The 19,871-nt window shown below is 38.0% G+C and overlaps 1 protein-coding gene across 7 annotated transcripts in view; it reads left to right on the forward strand.

The window, feature by feature from the left end:
- TOX3 (TOX high mobility group box family member 3) overlaps window positions 1–19,412 on the forward strand; it is a 77,722-nt gene extending 58,310 nt beyond the window's left edge. For all 7 annotated transcript variants that reach the window (XM_027647029.1, XM_027647030.1, XM_027647031.1 and 4 more), the window contains exons 4-7: window positions 12,840–13,109; window positions 14,230–14,457; window positions 15,763–15,843; window positions 17,556–19,412. In XM_027647029.1, the coding sequence (XP_027502830.1) occupies window positions 12,840–13,109; window positions 14,230–14,457; window positions 15,763–15,843; window positions 17,556–18,293 (1,317 nt within the window). In that variant the 3' untranslated portion in view covers window positions 18,294–19,412. The remainder of the gene's footprint in view (window positions 1–12,839; window positions 13,110–14,229; window positions 14,458–15,762; window positions 15,844–17,555) is intronic.
- The last annotated feature ends 459 nt before the right edge of the window (window positions 19,413–19,871 follow it).

Genomic DNA, 19,871 nt, shown 5'->3' on the forward strand with positions numbered 1-19,871 from the left:
GTAAGGATTTGTTCCCATATAGGTTGAGGAGCTCTGCCTTCTTACCACAGTAGTCCAGTGGTATATTTTAGGGTGATTGCCAGTTCAAAGCTGTGGATTGGGAGCGTGTGTGCAGTTTTGCTGCAGAGAATTGATGAGAAATTGTGTGATTTGATATGGAGGAGCCACATAGGGAGGTTTATGTGTCAGACACTTCCCCACGACTGCTTGATTTGTTTCATACTGTGAGATGGAGTGGCCCCTGCCATTGTATTCTGGTTAGTAGTCTTTTCCTAGTCTGCTCATAAATGCTGGGTAGTTTCATGAAGTTTAAACATATTAACAGAGGGTCCTTGCCTAGGTTTCCCCTGAACTCACATAGCTCTCGTTAGTACTCAAATTTTCCAGCAATTAATCTGTATTTAAAAAATAAAAAACGAAAACATGATATCATATGTTATGTGAAAAATATGCAGTTTATTAAAATGCTAAATATTTATTAATAATATTAGAATTCATCTTTAAATTAGACATTTCATGAATTACCTTGCCTTGGAGCTATAAAAACTTTATTGCAGCAATAAAAAAATGTAAAGGAGGCATTTTGACTATGAAATTTCATTTCATGGTCAATTGAATTTACTATATCTGAAAGAACTAAAGATGGGGTTGTAAAATAATTATGATGTTCGTATACACTTACAGAACAATGTTCTTATCCAGCGATACCAGGATAGTCTTATTTAAGCGCTGTATTAATAGTGTATTGCTAATCACTAAAGCTTCTTGAGCTGAATACAAACTTAAATTATTTTAATAGTAACTGCGTTGAGTTTATTGCATATCTTGTGAAGCATTAGAGAGCTTTACTGTAAGCAATATTTAATTTAGGTAAATGTAGTCTTACCCTGTTGCGAAGCCTGGTAGGAGAATTTCACCTTGAAGAAATGTCATGAGATTTTAAATCAGAAACGTTGAAAAAATAAAATGGGCTTGGACAGAATTATGATTAATACTGTGTGTCTTTGGCTTTTTTCTATGTACTACCTGACATGTTCACCTATAAACTTGAATGCAGAATCGCCAGAGGCATGGTTAAAAATAGGTTATGTCAAGGTTTTCCTATGTCTCCCTTAGGGTATGGAGTTGGCTAGCTACCTCATAATGCCTCTGCAAGTATCTCACATATTTCCCACAGGAAGACCAAAAAAAGGAAAAGAAAAGAAAAAAAAAGTCATTCTTTTTTTAACATATTCTTTGTGTATTATTATATTGAAAATATCATTCATGGGGCAAGAAAGGTATTTATTCTCAGCATAAATGTGACCTAGCAATTACTAAAGATTTTATTGGTGAGTTAACCATTGTTTCTACTATTAAGGTATACATATTATGGAAAGAATGACAATTTGTCATAATCCTGATTAACTTCATTATTATTGGCAACAAACACAATACAATTATCTTTACAGCATTTTTTAATGTTTAGAAACAGGCAACAGCAACAAAAAGAGGAGATAAAACAGAGGCATTTTGATTAATTTTAATATTTTAATAATATGCAAATAAAATTCTAATGTTCAAAAAGGAGTCACTGAAAAATGGAGTGTTGATGTACGTTTGACTTCAAAGAATGCATGGATTTACATGATGCAAATATTATCCCTATAAATACTTGAATATAAATAAGCAGAAATCAACAGCTATATCCTCATTAAAAATCAACCCCCAATATTTTATATTAATGCTCTCTTTTCTGTTGAGCTGCCCATAGAAAAATTATTTTAATCTGGAAACTGTGGCAATTCTATAAAACTACAAGTTGTGCTCCTGAGGGTTCCTTTTTTTAACACCTCTCTCTAATCTGCCCAGCCTGCTGAGTAGCATTGACATCAGTAGTACATCAATTTCAGAAAGTGGATTATTTTTACTAGACAGCTATTGTGACATATTGGGTCAGTCATAAATGAAAGATATTCATGCAAGCATGCAATACTTGTAATGAAGTCTCACTCTGACCTTCTGTATGATTGATTCTGTAATTTAGTTTTCTCAGGCAGTGCCTGAAATGAAATGAAATCATGTTGAACAAGTTTTGAATACCCACAGTGCACCAGGAGAAGAAAAATCTGCAGCCCCAGAGGCTTGAGGGAGAGCAGCTGAACGATTTATCTCCATGCTATTATAGCCTTTGCCAGCATTCAACATTTCTTTTTTTTTTTTTTTCTTATTTGGCTTAAGTACTTAATTCTGCAGGTAGCTGTAAATGGGAAAATAAAATGCTGTTCAGATTTAAAATGACAGGACAGGAGTATGTGCAGGGGACTGATAAAATATCTTGAATAGAACTGACCTTTCATGTAGCTGAAAGTTACTGGGGGATTCATCCTCATAATTACCATATAGATTATTTTTATTTCTTTCCTGCAATGAAACATTTCAGAGAGCAGTAGTGCTGATTGAATGAAAATTGAACTTGTTAACATTCTTTTCAGCTTAGCCTGTTGTACATAACAGAAGGTTAGCTTTGATGAATTTCAAAATTCTCTTTCTGATATCTAAGAAACAGACAGTAAAATAATTGTCTCTTTTCAGTCTGATTTTTTCTTTTATTCAAAAACGTACAGATGTTACAAAACCAGACTGATAGTTTTATATATATTGCTTCCTACATTACTTATGCTGCTAGAGAAAATGTGTTTCCTATTTGATGAAGATTTGAGCCTGTTTATATTTTATAATTGTTGCAGTGCTGCCAGTTGCAGTCAGGATTCTGCACAGATAAGGCTAATTCATACTGGAATATACTCATCTTTAATTACATTACTCCTTAGGAGTGGCACTGTGCTCAAATCAAAGACGTGATGGTGACTATTGCTTTTATTTAAAGAAGAGACTTTTTAAGAGACTTTTTAAATAAACATCTCAACAATGTGACTTTAAAGAGATGAGTTGTAAATTTGAGCTTATTAAAGGCTGCATACAAAATAAATATTATTGTTTCAGAAAAGTGGTATCTTTTACTTACAGCTCTAAGTATTTTTAGTAGTTTATATTCCCAATGTACTAATTAACTTTAATAGATAACAGGAGATTGCAAGACTAAAAGCTAAAAGGGTTGCTTTAAAATTGGCAAAAGATAGTTATTTGACTACTCACCTGACTAGGTGTCTCTCATTTATATGTTTTATTTTCCTTTACAAAGAAACTTATTTCTACATCTCCCTTATAATACCCAGTCAGTAATCTTCTATCTAGAGAGAATGGAGTAGGTTTCCATTAATAAAATGTTATAACAGCATTGTTTAATGTGTTGTAGATGAACCGGTTATTTCATGGGTCATTAATGTGTTTAACGCCTGGAATGGTCTATTAAAACAAACCCTTGTTATTGTTATGAACGTGTTTATTTTCATCTTTGATAAAAAATATACAACAAATTTCAGAAGTTTATAGTGATTAATTTATAAGAGGAGCAACTAGTCTTACTAGAAAAAGAGGTTCTCTTAGTGTTTTCTTATTTCTGTTTTTTCTTTGATTGCTGTGGTGGATTGCTAAGCTCAGGCTTTAAATCAACAATGTTAGTCTGGTTTGTATTGGCCTTTCCAGCACAAATGGCAGCTGTTATCACTGCTGGTTTTAATAACTTGTGGTACCGGGAAAAATGCATCTCAAGTAACACTCAATTAAAGGATGCTCTGGTGGCTCAGATCAGTGACATTTGGGCATATACAGAACAAGCTGGACACTCTAAAATGAGATTTTTAGGACTCAGTTGGGAGCTCCAACTGAGCTGAGCTGTGACGTAGGTTGGAGCTTTGCTTTTGAACTTCCAAGTCTTTACAGAGTAAGTTTGAGGTTTTTTGCTTTGGTTTGGTTTGGTTTGGTGTGTAAAAAACTGTTTTATTTTACACCTGATGATGCAGTTGTGTATTTTGTAGTTACCTTTCAGAGCATGTGTGTGCACAGCTGAAGGGGCCTTGGGGGCAGGTGGACGATGGCTGAGAGCCCTGGAGGCAGCAGTGGCTTTGGCACAGGAGCTCTATGCTGTCTGACTTTGACCTGACATGAAGATGGTGTTAGCCTGATCATGTACTAAATAACAGTGTGAAGATTTTCATACCCTCAGTGACATTGTAGTACTCAGTGTGGATAATACATTTACTTTTCTGAAAGATGTGCTCTTCCCTCCTTGCTTATTGGTACAGACACAATCGGCCATCTGTTAATGAGCTGCTGTGGTTGGAAAGGGAAATGTGTTCTGCTGTTCTTAGAAGTAGCCAACTCATAGTAACTGCTAGAAAGGACCTGTCCATAGCAAGGTGGCAGCAGTTACCTAAGACACCTGTCTGAATAGCAGGCACTGCTGCAACTAAAAATATAATAATAAAAAAATGAAGCAGGTAGGTTATTGCCTATATAGATACATGAGGGACTTCTGCATGAAAGAAGAAAAGCAGTGTAACATTGGCAGAACAGTCTGGGGGAAAAGACTGTAACTATTTTATATTAAGAAGTACCTAAATCAAGACCCATCAGCTCCAGAAAATATTGTGAGGTGCCATATGAATATGGAGAAAATGAGAAAAGCTGAATGGGAGCAGAAGCTGAGTCTGATATTCCTGAGAGCTGAGCTCACAAGGACCTTGGATGTATATGACTGTGGACACCAGCTGTGCATTAAGCCAGGGCCATGGCTTTAAGCTATTCCTCCTGAGTTTAAACTCTCAAATCAGGTGCTGCTTTCTTAAGCCAGACAAATGAGGCAGATGCTGCAGCTGGTCTGAATGTGTTACACCTGGCCAAAGGCTTTGTTGGGTCCAGCCACTCCTGCTCTTGTGAAATTTGAAAACTTCCTTTGAAATTCCTGCCATTCTCTGCTGTTACCACCCATGTTTCCCCTTGGACAGCTTACCCAATACTCAGCTTCCACTTCAAGTTCTCAAGTGATGAAGAAATGTGAAGTCTCTTTAGAGTTTTAAATTATTCTTTGTTGTCAGGTAGCTGGAAGAAAAACATACCTGAGTCTGGTAATAAAAAACATAATGAGACCTACTTTTCTGATTTGCTTTAGAAACAAACAACAAGCAAAGAAAATACATAGAAAAGAAAAATCCCCCAAAACACAAAGTACCCCTGAACATAACCACCAACACTTGCAGCAATTTTTAAACATACAAATGCCATGTAGCCCCCAAGTCTGTCCCCCTGCAATTCTTGCACAATTCTTGTTACCTTTGATAATCTTTGTTAGTTGTCATGCTCCTTTGCAGTCTCTCCCCATGTTACTGCATAATAAGGACCTTTGAAGTCTGCCTTTGATTTGGGAGCTGAAGCACCTGAAGTTGCAGAGGTTGTAACAAAACTGCTAACAGCGTTTATCTGACATTCTGGGGCTTAATTTCAACTATCCAGGATTTGTTTGCAATGTGTCTTCACTGTTTGCATACAGCAGACCTAAGCTTGTACTGCTAATTTGGAGAGAAGCTCCTCATGCCAAGAGACTCATCAGATCAGAGCCCAGATCTGTGATCTGAGTCACACATGTATTGTGATCATGCTGCTGGGTACCTTGTCCAAAAGGAGTGTGATTCAATATGCTTTAAAGTATGGTAGATGTTTGGGAAGAAAAGAGTGGAGAATCTGTTCTTAAATGCTTCTATAAAATAGTGCAAAGATTAAACTATAAAGCAGTTATCAATTAGGTTGGCAGCAGCCACTGTGGATGGGTGGAGGGCTTTATCACCAGCCTGTCCTGTGGTTGTCTGCAAGAACAGAAGGACTCAGTAGCAACTGAGGCGGCCAAAAAGTGTCACCTCTTCAGCCTGCTTTGGGGATTGAGTGAGGAATCTACGGGGTCACAGAAAAGTAACAGGGTAGGAACAGAGTTCCCAAAGAGAAAACACTCCATGCCAGGGTGGTGGGGCATCTCCAGTAAGAACTGTAAGCATTTCAGAGAAAAGTCTTTGCCCGTTAGTTTGGCAGCTGTGTGATTTTGGCCTGGCTGTGAGCTTTCAGTATTTCTTCACCACGTAATGCAGCGTTTTATTAGAGATTCACAGCTAACATGCTGTGAATGAGCTGGTTCCAGCAGAGGCTGCAGTCTCATGTTGCAGAGGTAGTGAGGCCTGGGACCCGGAGCTGTATTGGTCCAGCAGGTGCCTGGACTGGTTGGCGCTGTCCCTGGGCACCTTCCAGTTTGGAATCACATCTCTGAGATGGTGTTGCACTGCCTGGTGACAGTGTGTTCCTGCTGCTTAATCCCTGAATGTGCTTCCATACAAGAAACTGTTTTCACTTGTGGTTTGCTAGTCTCCCATCACACCTACTACCCCCATAAGTGGTGTAAGGAAAGGGTTAATTAAATATGCCTTAAACAAGCCCTCAGTGTTGAAAATTGTTGCAGAAAACATCACCAGTGCCTGTACACAAAGCACAAAGGGACAAAATTTCAGTTCTGGCCTTGGGCAGGCAGGAAAAAACTGATACTTTTCACTGCAACGCTGTTGTGGCCCATTATGGAACAAGTGAATGCCTGGGCAAGCGCAAGAAGTGGGATCACAAATAGGATGATTGATTTTGGGGGTACTTGTCTCGTACAACCCACAGAACAGACCTCCAACAACCACCAAATTAAGACCTGAGCATACATGATGGCAAAATCACATCTATTCTCCTCTCCCATGCTAACGAGGGAGTGAAAGTCACTCCCACCTTTGCTTCCCATGCAAATAAGGGACTGTACAAAGTGACTCAGAGAGTGAAGAGGGTGGCACCCACCACCAAATGCCCTGGACCCTGAAGGACCAACTGGACTGTGGTAACTATCTTCTACTTGCACTGTCTCTCTCCTTGTTTCTCTCTCTCTTTACCCTATACAATTAATTTCGCAAAATAAAGTTGGCATCTGGTCTCATTTGCACCTTAATTTGGGCAGAGGACTTTATTTAACATCAGTGCAATCTGAACAAGGATCAGGCTGTCTGCTGGGAAGGGAGGACTGTCTGCACGGGGGAGGATGAGGAACACTGGCCATTCAAGGAGGCCCTGCAAGCCTGGTTGCAGACCAGACCACAAAGAAAAGGAAGGGACAGTAAATCGGAAAGATTCCAACAAAACACGTTAAATTAACCTGGAGTTTGCAGCTGTATGAGGGCATTCCATCACATAAGAAGGAAATTAATATCTAGAGACACCTGAGGGTGCCAGAACAAAAGATAGTTCCTCAGTTTTGAGGAACCAGTCAATGGCCACTTGTGTTTGTTGGTTTTGGTTTTTGGTTTGGTTTTTTTCCTTTTCATATCCCTTCTGAGGCTTATGTGTGAACAGAAGAGAGTAGTACAACTGGGGGAGCCCAGAGACCAAGAAGTTGCATATTCTTCATGTTCTTCAGGCAGCAGAATGTGTGTGAGCGTCCTGTCACCAACCCATCTCTTAGATCTGGAGACATTTATTTTTTTTTAGGAATCAACATGTACTGTTTGTTGTAGACTGTATTTGGGAATCAAATGGGATAAGGTTTACTTTTCTGCTGAGACATGAAATCGAACATTGGAGTTTTCTCACTACCAGTGAAAAGAAGCTGCTGCTTGTAGGATCTTCTGATAACTACATTTTGACAGATCTGTTAGTGATGGCGATATCTGTGGAGGGGAGAGGAAGGACAATTCTTCAGTGGTGGCAGTATCAAGTGCAACTGTTTTGTATTAAGTAAGGATTTAATCTCTGACAGAGAAAAGCATCCTGTTAGTTTGATTTGTTTTGATTGGCAGTGAATTCCAATCCTGTAAAAATTTAGATTAATGGATTCTTTTATCTATACTTTACTTGTGGAGAAAAAGAGTATTGAGGATTTCTTCTAGAGATATGCTGACTTGCCTAAAAGTAAAGGGAGTAATTTACAGTCAGGGACAACAGAGGATTTCACTCTTTACATTGCAGTACATTCACTTCAACTTAAATATATCCTTTAAAATATTACATCAGCTTATGTTATATTGACAGTGATGAATTTCCTCAGGCAATAGAATATATAATGGCTTAAGTCATCTTCTGAAACCGGGGCACAGTGAGCATAACCATAAGTGTTAGGTTTTGCTTAGTTATTTTGGTTGGCAGATTTCTCACTTCCCTTAAACTAGCTCGTGCAGTGTAGGGTCAGATCCCAGCCTTACTTCCTCCTGTAGGCACTTCCATGGGCTCAGTCCTGATACAGCTAGAATCGTCCTGGAGGCGTTGCCTATTTAAATGATGGAAGGCTGTAGACATTGATTTTAGTCAAGATTTCAGTATTGCTCAAAATGTTCTAAAAAGTAATTTCCTAGTTATATTTTAATTATCTTGTTGAATGTTCCCAGAGATTAAAATTATATCAGGGTAGAAGTTCAGGATAAAACTATAGTATGGAAATGATTCTTAAAATACAGAGTAGTTAAGTGGAAATTAGGGCATCTCAATGTAATGGCTGGATGCATTTATCTGTCAAAATAAATACTAACTGTTTACAAGGTTTACTAAGTACTGGATGCTTAATGAGTTGCTAACAGAAGAATGAACTTATCTTTTATTACCGTAATTTTTTCCCTTGGTACTCAAGGGTATGTTGAAAAACACCTTTGATAATACTGTATAAAGTGTGGGAGTTTACACATTGCTTTTCTTAAGTCTCTTTGCTCTGTTGTTTGCTTTCCAGTGTCTGTTGATGAATGGATATTTTATCAATTTTAAATGAGTTATTATTTTACAAATCAAAGTAAAACAAGCTATATATTTGTCATATACCATGAAACATGTGTCCTCTCAACTAAATATGACTTCTCTGGCATGATGGTCTAAATAGATTAGAACAGTTGAAAGTAGGATAGTTTGATGTACAGATATCCTTAAGGTTCCTTTGATGAGGCCTTCTATGCACCAAATGCTGAATGTCTTTATAATGTGTGCCAGACTGGTAAGAGCTGTGCAAGAGAGTGAGCCTAGATACAATTACTGTAAAGATGTTTTGAGAAGGGAAAACATTTTGGACCATATTTTGCTTTTTTTCTAATCCATGTATATAATTAGAATCATAGAATCGTAAAATGATTAGGGTTGGAAGGAACCTTAAAGCTCATCTAATTCCAACTCTCCCTGCCATGGGCAGGAAACCATCCACTAGACCAGACTCCATCCAGACTGGTCTTGAGCTCTTCTGGGCAACCTGTTCCAGTGCCTCACCGCCCTCACATTAAATAATTTCTTCCTAATATCTAATCCAACCCTACTCACTTTCATTTAGGAGTCATTAACCCCTTGCCCTGTAGCTGAAGAGGCCAGAGAGGTGACTGGTTCTGAAGTTCCCCTCAATAAAATGTCTCTATACCTTAATTTTTTTGTAGCACTCATAGGATGACAACAGAAAGGTCTGAGTCAAAGTCATTCCAGTCTGCAGAGAATTACACAAGTTATTTCTCTTTGGTTTTTGTTTATGTCCTTGTTTGATTGTCATGCTGAGTAAACCAGTGGTTGAGCTTTGCCTGACTTGTGTTAAGATCACCAGGTTTTGCGTAACTTCAATCTAAGACTGTAAAGCAGATCAGGCTTAATCAAAACTAGATACTGTCTGCTTGAGAAGTTCATGAATTTTTGTCAGAACTAATCTGTCATTTTTGCTTAATTTTACCAAAAATCCTGAATGCTCATAATACTGGCATATCACTTTTACTTCTGGTTAAGTTTATGTAAAAGAGCTTGTGATATTCTCTAAAATTCTCCCAGGATTCTCAGTGGATTATTTTTGGAGACATGAGTTTTTCAATTTCATATAGTAACATAATTAAGATGTCATGTGGATGCTTCAGTGCACTTGCATTTCCATGCATGCTTCTGATATAGGATGATTTTTGTTGTTAAACGTTTCTTTGATAAACATTTTGAGCATGATGAAATGCCACTGATCCTTTTGGTTTGTTATTGGTGTTTGGTACTATCAGGGAAAAAAGAGTTAAGATAATTGATGGAAATTTTGGGGTTTTGATTATAGGTCCCTCTTTAGAAAATTTTTGTTTGCTCAGGAGCTATATAAAAATATAAGTGTTGCTATCCACTAGCTTCTTGCTGCCTTCTTGCTACTTGCCAAACCATTGTACAAACAGAAAAAATGGTTTATACTTCCTTGTCTGAAAGCTCTTTCATAGTACCATAGGTTGTTGAGGCCCACAACACTGTATTCCCAAGTAAAATGAAATTCCCATTCTTTTCTTTTTTTTTTTTTTAAAGTGCAGGAAATACAATGTTAGTTGTTTTCATACACACATATAATGTAAATTATAAGGGATTGGAAATTTTATGAAACATTTTCTTTTATATAATATGTCTTATCAGTTTGGTGCTAAATAGAATTTAAAAATATTGTTGTTGCCACTTCTAGCTTTTACTGAAGTTTTTAAGATTAAAAAAAAAATGGCTCAAGAAATTAGGAAAAAATACAGAAAAGAAAACCTGAAATTAAATAAGTGGATGTAAAAAACCACAGAAGCATCAAATAGTATCAGAAAAAGGGACAGTTAAGAATTCATGGGCTTGTGTATAAAATTAGATTCTGGGTCAGTGCAAGTCAAGAGAATTTAGTCTCAATAAAATCATAGATGCAACCACAATGACAAGACGTGGAGTAAATGGTTTGTAACCCATGTCATCACATTTTGTTACCTCGGTGTAGAGGCCAGAAAGCCTCTATATTGTGTAGCACTAGAAGGAGAACAAAAGCCACCCTTTTAGGGTAGAACACCTCCAAGGAAGTACTGTCTGCACAATAATGAAGAAACTTAATTATTACGAGAGAAGGTTATTCTGATGATGTTCAGCTTTGCTGAAAAAACCATCAGAATTACTGCCATAAACTCATGTCTGTAAAATAAAATGATCGGAGTAATGGGCAGAGAGTGATATCGTTTTACAAAAGACTTTGAATAACTTCCAGATGCCGCTGCCAATACAAGTCACAGTCAAAATGACCCTGTAGTTAACGGTAGTAAATTTTCACAGAAAGGTGCCCTGAAGCAAATGTGTATTTCAGCCAATAAGTCTGATGTTTTGATCTTTCTGTATCAAGTACTCTACTTTTGGCACACACACTCATCTCTAAGGAACTACAGTCCTTCACTGAAAATATTAAAAGAATTCAAGTAGGGAAAGCAGTGTGGTGTGGTATGGCATGGGTTATAAGCCAAGCTGGCAATGGCTTGGAAAGCATGGGGACAATGAGGGTGAACCCTAGTGCTTAGGATCAGGATCATGAGTTTGTGAGGTTAACTTTATCTGTATTGGATCCAGGTGCAACACTATGTGTACTTTTATGCTAAAGAAGGATTTTTTTTTTTCTGTATGGGCTTCAGCAGAAAGACACATGAATGTCAAATTCAGAATTAATATGATTTATTGCTCTAGGGAAGCAGTGTGCTGCAGCACTTGTATGTAAAGATGGATGAGGCGGGGTGTGCACCTTCTCTAACACGTGTATGGCTTCCTTGTATTGCCATGCTTGTCCCAGGCAAGGAAAGGCTTCCAGGAGCACAGAACCACTGCCCCTGTTGAGGGCAGAATTGTAAAAAGTAAGAGGAAAGTCACTGGAGTTAAACTTACCTCCATGCTGACACAGATTTTTGAAAACTGGTTTGGGCTTATCCATACTTAATAAGAGAGCACCAGGAAGGTCAGACTCTGTTGTGGAAGTCCGGTGGGCTGTACTCCGGGCTCCCACAATTGCTGTTTTGTTCTGTGTCATTTCATTAAGGAGCATTGCACCTGCTACTAATTGCAGTGTAGGTTATTAATAATGAAAGAGTTTTCAAAATCTAATTTATTTCTCATGTTTCTGGCTGTTCAAACAATGACTGTGGATTAATCAGGTTGCTGAATCAATTTGTGAGCTATTTATTCTCTTATTAACTTTGAAAAAAAAAAAATCTTCTTTTCTGTTTAAATGTTCCTTCATTGTGTATTGATCTGTGTGTGGTTAAAAAAAAAAGAGTTTTTCATAGGAAGATTCCAGCTGACTTTACCTTCAGGGTCTTGCTTCTTTTTCTTTACAAATGTGGTAAATGCTGCACAGATGTAGGACACGCAGTTTGTGCCCTCAAGAAACCAAACCATGGAAGCACTTGTGTTTCTGACACACAGAGTACAAGAAAAATAAGATCGCTGGTTTGTACATCAACGTGCTGCTTCCTCACATGTTTGATTGTTTGATTAAAGGTAAAAATGTGTGGTTTCCTGTGGTACTTGCAAACAAGGATCTTTAGGAGTGTTTAGGGTTACTGGGCTGGTTCTCCAGCGTGCTGCAGTGTCTGCACTCCAGACCTGGCAGGGCAGTGTTCTGTGTTCAAAACAGCTTTAAAATCCCACTCAGACAGGATTGTTTTATACCTGCTACTACTGCTACTTGTAAGAGCTAAGAATAATTGAACGTCAGTAAAGAAAGATGCTTTTCTCTCTATATGTATCCCCTCACCCTGCCCTGGTTTTATTTAGTTTCTGCATTTGACAGCAGTTTGTGTCTCCTCAGTTGCAATGTTTTCCCTGAATTGTCAGTCAGCCTGTTTCCCTGTTGCCTATGTGGGTACTTCTTACTGCATCAAAAGAAGAAATGTTTTAAAAATGGGGAAGTTCTTGTTCCACAAAAAAACAAACAAAATCCATAAAACCCTCAACACTCAAAAGTGGGGGAAAAGGGAATTCTGGGGCAATTGTCGTAACTGTTGCTGCATTTAATTCATTAAAAATAAAGGAAGCAAACTGCATGTTGACAATGTTGGTTTATAAGGCCATGAAAATACTGCTGTATGGGGACTGCTAATGACTAACATTTCAATCTCTTTTAGGATCAGAGTCACACGCAAGTTTCCCAGTACCGCCAGGATCACTCTCTGATTATGAGATCTATTGTCCATATGACTGATTCTGCTCATTCCGGAATTATGCCTCCGTCTCAGCTCACCACCATTAACCAGTCTCAGCTCAGTGCACAGCTGGGGCTAAATTTAGGAGGCACTAATTTGCCACACACTTCTCCCTCCCCTCCTGCAAGTAAATCAGCCACTCCTTCCCCATCCAGCTCTATCAATGAAGAAGATGCAGACGAATCAAATAGAGTAAGTTATTCCATGTGCTGTAGTGAGCAAGCTTCACACTTTTGTGTGCTGTGTTTCATGGATGTGGTGGTATCAGCTCAGCTGCAATGCACTCATATAAAGTACAAATGTTACAGCGTAGTGGAATATGATTAACTTACTGGTTAGCTTCTTTGCTTAATAATTTTTCATACTTCATAATAATAAACCTAAGAATAGACTTATATACACACAAACACACACACATATATATATATATATTTGGTCTAATTCGCTTCAGGTTTTCAGATCTGGTGAATCTCTTCACTCATCAACTTTGGACAGTTTTGTCATTTTGGTATTCTCTGGAGTCATGTAAAACATAGATGCTTTTAGACAGAAATAAAAAAAGCATTCTTCTAACTGAAAGTTTAGTTAACTTACACTTTGCTTTAAATAAATCTGTTACAAAAGGAAAATTTTATCAACAAATGAAGTACAAATGTTTTTATAGCAGTTGCTGTAACCCTGAGTGTGTTGCTGGTGAGCTCCTTGTCCCGGAGGGAATAGGGGGCTGTTGGTGCAGTGCCAGTGCCTGACCATAGCACGGAGCCTCCAGCACCAGGGTGTGGGGGGACACAGCCAGTGCTCACTGCAGGTGCATAGAAACTGCCAAGTTGCTGCTGCATTTTGCCTGAAAGGTGGGTTTTTTAATCCCTGACCCATGTCTAAGTTGATAGTCTAAGTCTTGGAATTGGGAAATGCCTCCAAGCTCTTGTCTTTGGAGTCTCTGCTGCTGAAATTACATCCTAATGGAAAAACATAGATGACCTATTCAAAATTTACTATGAATTAAGCAGTAATATTTTAATACAAATTAGCATTGGGGTGTACTTTTTCAGGCCAAGCTCATGGGATTTGACTCTCTGAGCCATACTTAAAATGGATAGTAAATATTCATGCATTTAGTTCCAGTAGATCCAATGAGATCAAGCTGGGACTAAGAACTATTTAGTAGGAGAATGGCTTGCACAACAGGACTCTTGCAAATTACATACATAGTAGCTTTCTCCATATATTATTAAGGCTGACTGTCAATACTTTTTTGTAATTAATGTGACTTAATGCATATATTGACTGTTATTGTTCTTACTGTTTCTAGGCTACTGGAGAAAAAAGAGCTGCCCCAGATTCTGGCAAAAAGCCCAAGACTCCAAAGAAGAAGAAAAAGAAAGACCCCAATGAGCCACAAAAACCAGTGTCAGCATATGCCCTTTTCTTCAGGGATACACAAGCTGCAATTAAAGGGCAGAACCCGAATGCTACATTTGGAGATGTTTCAAAAATAGTGGCATCGATGTGGGACAGTTTAGGAGAAGAACAAAAACAGGTAAAAAAAAAGATTCAGGGTTGTCTCACAAGAAGGAATATTGTAATCCTTGTAAAAAAATCCCCTTAACCTCTTTTCTGAGTAGACCATGCTATTTGTTGATGTAGACTTCTGCCTCTGTAGGGCTACACTGTAAGAGCCAGTAGGTAGTGTTAAGTGACTGTATTTGTCTTTAAATTTTAGAGAGCAGTTTGTAAAACAGCTCAGGTGATAGTGTCCTAGACTCCTCTTAAGACCATCTTTTGATGCTTCCTATTTCAAAGCTCTTGTTTGCTATTAATAAGTTAGAAAAGAAGAAGGTGCAGCATATTTACCATTTTTCTTTGATCTGCCTTATGAATTTGTTACAAAGCGTGTTGATTTCCAACCTTTGAAGGCAATCCTCTGTGTCTCATTACAATGTTTGTGTGTGAAATGCTATCTCCAACTCAAACTTGGTACAGAGTGATGAATTTTGTACTTCCTTGAGGATTTTTCTTCTTCTTATACACATGTAACTTCTGCATACAGATTGAAGGAGGTTAAAAAAGATATCCTTTGTTTGCCTGTTGATATTCCATTCAGCTCCCAGTAACAGTTAATAAAAGCTTCAGTGGAAGAGTAGCTTCCCATGTAGGATACCTTTTGGCAAGAGATGAACGGTACTTGTTTCTGAAATACATTTGGAAACTTTTGGTATGATGTAGCAGATAATAAGGAACATCATTTAAAGGTGGACTTTAAATTTATTGATGATTGAAAATAAAGATTTATTCGTTTTTGCCTATCTGTTCTTGTTTAACTCAGTATGATTATCTCATACTGGGCATGGGGCAAGTCCAAGCTCTTTGAACTCCCTTTTCTAAACATATACAGATGTTTTTACATGTAGGTCAGATATTTGTTTGGGAAAAAACCACATAGGCATTGTATACTACTGCTGATACATTTTGGCATCTGAAATACTCAGTGTTCTAATATCCCTGTTACTTAGTGTCATTAAAATACCATTTTCTGGGGAGGTTAAGTGTGCATAGCTAGTCTTTTAAAACAGTCGACTGCTCAGACTGATATCAGACAGCAGCTTTTTGTTATTCATGATAATTGACATAAATTGTAGTGCAAGTCCCGGAAGTAGAGCTGAAATCTTGTAGCCACCTGCAAGAATATTTAGAACTTTCAAGGAAGAAAAAACACATCTAATAGTAGAGTGTTTTCAGGGGTTTTGGCCTGTGTTTTTTGTTTCTTCACAAGTGATTTTGAGAGCGTTCTGGCAAAAACGTCTTAATAGTTGAAGCTGGTGAAATTGTGTTCTCTTTTTAATAGGTATATAAAAGAAAAACTGAAGCTGCCAAAAAAGAATACCTAAAGGCACTTGCTGCCTATAGAGCAAGCCTTGTTTCTAAGGTAAGCCTAATAATGCCTTCCATGTAATGTAAGTGAGCTTTTGGCAATGGTGTTTAAATATTTTGTGGTGAGGGGGGGAGATGTTGTGCAAAATGAAAGTAGCATCCTAGGATTCCTGTCATACAGCTCTACAAGATGTTGTGCTGCTGCTTGAACCCTGCGTAGTCTCTCCAAAAATAATTTCATCTTTCTACGTACATATTAACAATTACCAAAAAAGACCTTTGTAAATGTACATCCTCCTTGAGCTACGGAGGCAAAGTAGTGCACTTCAGTACAAAAGTAAAATTCAGTCATGAAAAATATACTGACCTCCTTACATTAACGTTGGCAAGCTATTTGCAGAGGTTTGTTTTTCCTCAAGTGCTGCTTCTCAAAAGACAGGCTTACTTTGCGTGGAGCTGGAGAGCAGTTGTTGTGTGACAAAGCTTAAACATTTCATGCAGGTGAGGGGTAAAAAATGCGTGGTGGCTCTGAATTTGGAGAGTGCTTACAAACAGACTGACAGTGAGCCACATGGAGTATTTTAGTGGATCCTGAGTTAAAATAAAACTTGTGAAGAAAACAAAGCTCTGCTGTCTTATTTGAGAATTTACCTTTCTGGCCGGCAGCACTATCTGGGTTGTAGATCTGTTGCGTCTGAATATTGTAAATGAAAATATGCTTATAGACATCTAAAATACGGGTAAAACATTATCAAGGTGGTTATTCCTCTAATAATATTTCATGAACATCAATTACCAAAACATATTCAGTCACAAGAAAACAACAGAGGCTGATGATGTCTAACTCCTGAGAATGTTTTTTTGAATGTACAACTGCAGAGCATTATTATATCATACAGAAAGTTGCTGTGTATTTTAATTAATGAATAAAAATACAACAGCAGAAATGATACACGTGTGTTTTTGAAAGCTGAAAGATTTCTTCTGCTTGTGTTAAGAAGCTGTGTTTTTCTCTTCCTTCTGGGACTTAGATAATATTCTAAAAGCATTTGGTATCACAATACTAAGTTCAATGGCAATAGGAATTCTAAATATCTTTGAGGGATTTTATTTTACCAGTCCTAAGTTCCCTTTTCAAAACCATCAGAAATATTTGCTCCCCAAAACCCTGGGACCTGATCTGCCAAGTAACTTGTGGGAAGACTGCAGGTGGAAATACACCTGAAGTCCAGTATTTATCTCATCTCCTCTAACTTAAAACATCCTTGCTGTAGCTTTTTCATTCGAGATGATTGCTTAGAGTAGGGATGCAGCACAATTTGTCACATCCTAAGGTAAATGTCTAAAACATGTCAGTTAAATTCTTGGTAGTTGTACACTACCATGATAACTGGTGTGGGGGATATGCTGCTGTCTCCCAAAGAACAGGTTTTGAGGTTTTTTTTAAAACACCTAAATATAGAAAGTGTTGTGCCATTTCTACCTTTCAGCAACAAAATGTATGGGCCATCTGTGACTTCCTGGTGTTGAAAGGGCACAAGTTAGTTTTTTGTCCAAGAACTGGAGGTACCATATATGGAGACAGATAAAGAGGTGATGTAATGGATTGGTGGATCAGTGATCGTTTTCAGACTGTATATTGATCTTTTCTGATAGAAAACAAAACATGATGAAGTCTCCCAGAGAAGCTGTCACTTTTATTTCCATGTAAACAGTAACAATGTTTTTTTCTGTTGAAAAGACAATTATTTTCTTTTCCAAACACAGGCTGCTGCAGAATCTGCTGAGGCCCAGACAATTCGTTCTGTTCAGCAAACGCTGGCATCCACAAATTTGTCTTCCTCCCTTATTCTGAATACTTCTCTTTCTCAACACGCGACGGTATCGGTGTCTCCTCAAACTCTTCAACAGCCCCTTCCCCGAGCAATTGCTCCAAAACCCTTGACCATGAGACTGCCAATGAACCAGATTGTAGCTTCTGTTACCGTTGCACCAAACATGCCAACAAACATTGCAGCTCCCCTGATGAGCTCTATGGGAACAAACATGGTGGCAACGCCGTCTTCATCTCAAGTCAGTCCCTCGATGCAAAGCCAGCAGCAACATTTACAGCAGCTCCAGCAGCAACAGATGCAGCACATGCAGCAGCAGCAACTACATCAGCATCAAATGCATCAGCAAATACAACAGCAAATGCAGCAGCAGCATTTTCAGCACCACATGCAGCAACATTTGCAGCAGCAGCAGCATCTTCAGCAGCAGATTAATCAACAGCAAATGCAACAGCAGCTGCAGCACATACAGCTTCAGCAAATGCAGCAGCAGCAAATGCAGCATATGCAACACCAGTCACAGCCTTCTCCTCAGCAGCACTCTCCCGGAGCCTCGCAGATCACTTCTCCCATCCCGGCCATTGGGAGCCCTCAGCCAGCACCTCAGCAGCACCAGTCACAAATACAATCTCAGACACAGACTCAAGTATTATCGCAGGTCAGTATTTTCTGAAGATAAATGGTCTTGCAACATGGCTTTGTGTTGATGGAGGGGGTAGGGGTAAACCATATTTGGCTGAAAACTGTAAATTGTTGATGGTAGTTATGCAGGGATGCATAACAGATCAAATGATCCTCTAAAGTGTCTATTAGATAGGCAATAAAGAACTACAATGTAGCTGTGTATCATCTTTTAGCTGACTATAAATCATTTTGTTTAAAAAAGAAAAGCTGTTTTTCATGTGATGCCTTTTTAATTTATTTAAGCTTTACCTACAATATGTGAATCAACTGGCCTAATAAAATACCTGGACCTTATGACTGCAAAATGGCCTTTCAGAGTTATATGCTATAACCCTTGTTTCTCTAAAAGTGAATAATGCACTTCAAGGCAGTATGAACTCATGAAGCCCTTAAAGCACAGTTGTAACTACCTGTAAAATGATGATTGGATTTCATACAATCGTACTTGTATGACATGAGTTAGTTGATGGCATTTTTTGTCATGAAAAAATAGAGTAAATCACAGATTTTTGCCAAAGCTCTTAATTTTTTTCTCTTCTAAATGTCTTCAGAAAAACAGATGCAAGTAAGTGGACTTAAATGTTTGACCCAACCTTTCACTTCATTTTTCCAAATAAACCTGCCATAGTTTGTAAGAAAATATATATTGACATTTACCCTCTTATGTTAATTGAATTACAGAACAAATGTGAATATTATATTCTGTGTTGAAGTGATGAGTTTCAGATTTAATACACTGTATTTTTAAAAGGGAAATGCACTTAAATAAAACTGTTATTTCAGAAAGCTAAGACAAGAAATGCAAGAGTTATTAATACGCTGTAAACCCAGTAGACTATTTAAATGAAACTCCACAACCGAATAATCAATGTAAATATTTTCTTTAAAAGTTGTAAGTTTTCATATCATGTGTTGTAAAGTTTTCATAAATGAGGCTTTAATGTAAACACTGGTAACATGATTTATTAATTGCGACATTGCTTATTGTGTTTTTATGCTGTTTTATACTTTTTTATGAGTTATGATAGCAGCAATTAAGTTGTTTGTATTTTGCTTATCTAAAATAAATGCTTTTATCTTGCTATAGAATAAACACATTTCAGTAAAACTGATGAACCGTAAGTCTTTGATAGAAAAACCAGAAATATTTCCTTCTGCAAACATTTTCTTGGACGTTTTTTTAACTGCTTTGGGTTTTTATCAGATGTGCTGAGTAAACAGGTACCGATCAGAGCAGAACGAGCGATTGGCTCTTGTATCCATCAGGATGCACCGATGAGGAGTCCCAGGCACCTTCTCTGGGGTATCTGCAACTTCAGGAGGAGGAAGCAGGTGGTAGAGTCACAAAGCAGTCATGGTGTCTTCCTTATGTGGATCTGCAGGAGCAGGGCAGTGGACCTATCTCTCAGCAGTTGTGTTCAGAGATGCAAATCAGCACAAACTGTGGTTTTCTCTGAGAGTTTCAGATGTGCACGCAGCCACTGCTGTGGGCTTCCCTCTGTAAACCTCCAGCTCTTGACTCAGGCTGGTCCTGAGTTCTCTGACTTTTGTTTTCTCATAGAAGTAG

The sequence above is a fragment of the Corapipo altera genome, unplaced genomic scaffold, assembly GCF_003945725.1.
Source record: "Corapipo altera isolate COAL_440 unplaced genomic scaffold, ASM394572v1 62, whole genome shotgun sequence".
Classification (NCBI taxonomy): domain Eukaryota; kingdom Metazoa; phylum Chordata; class Aves; order Passeriformes; family Pipridae; genus Corapipo; species Corapipo altera.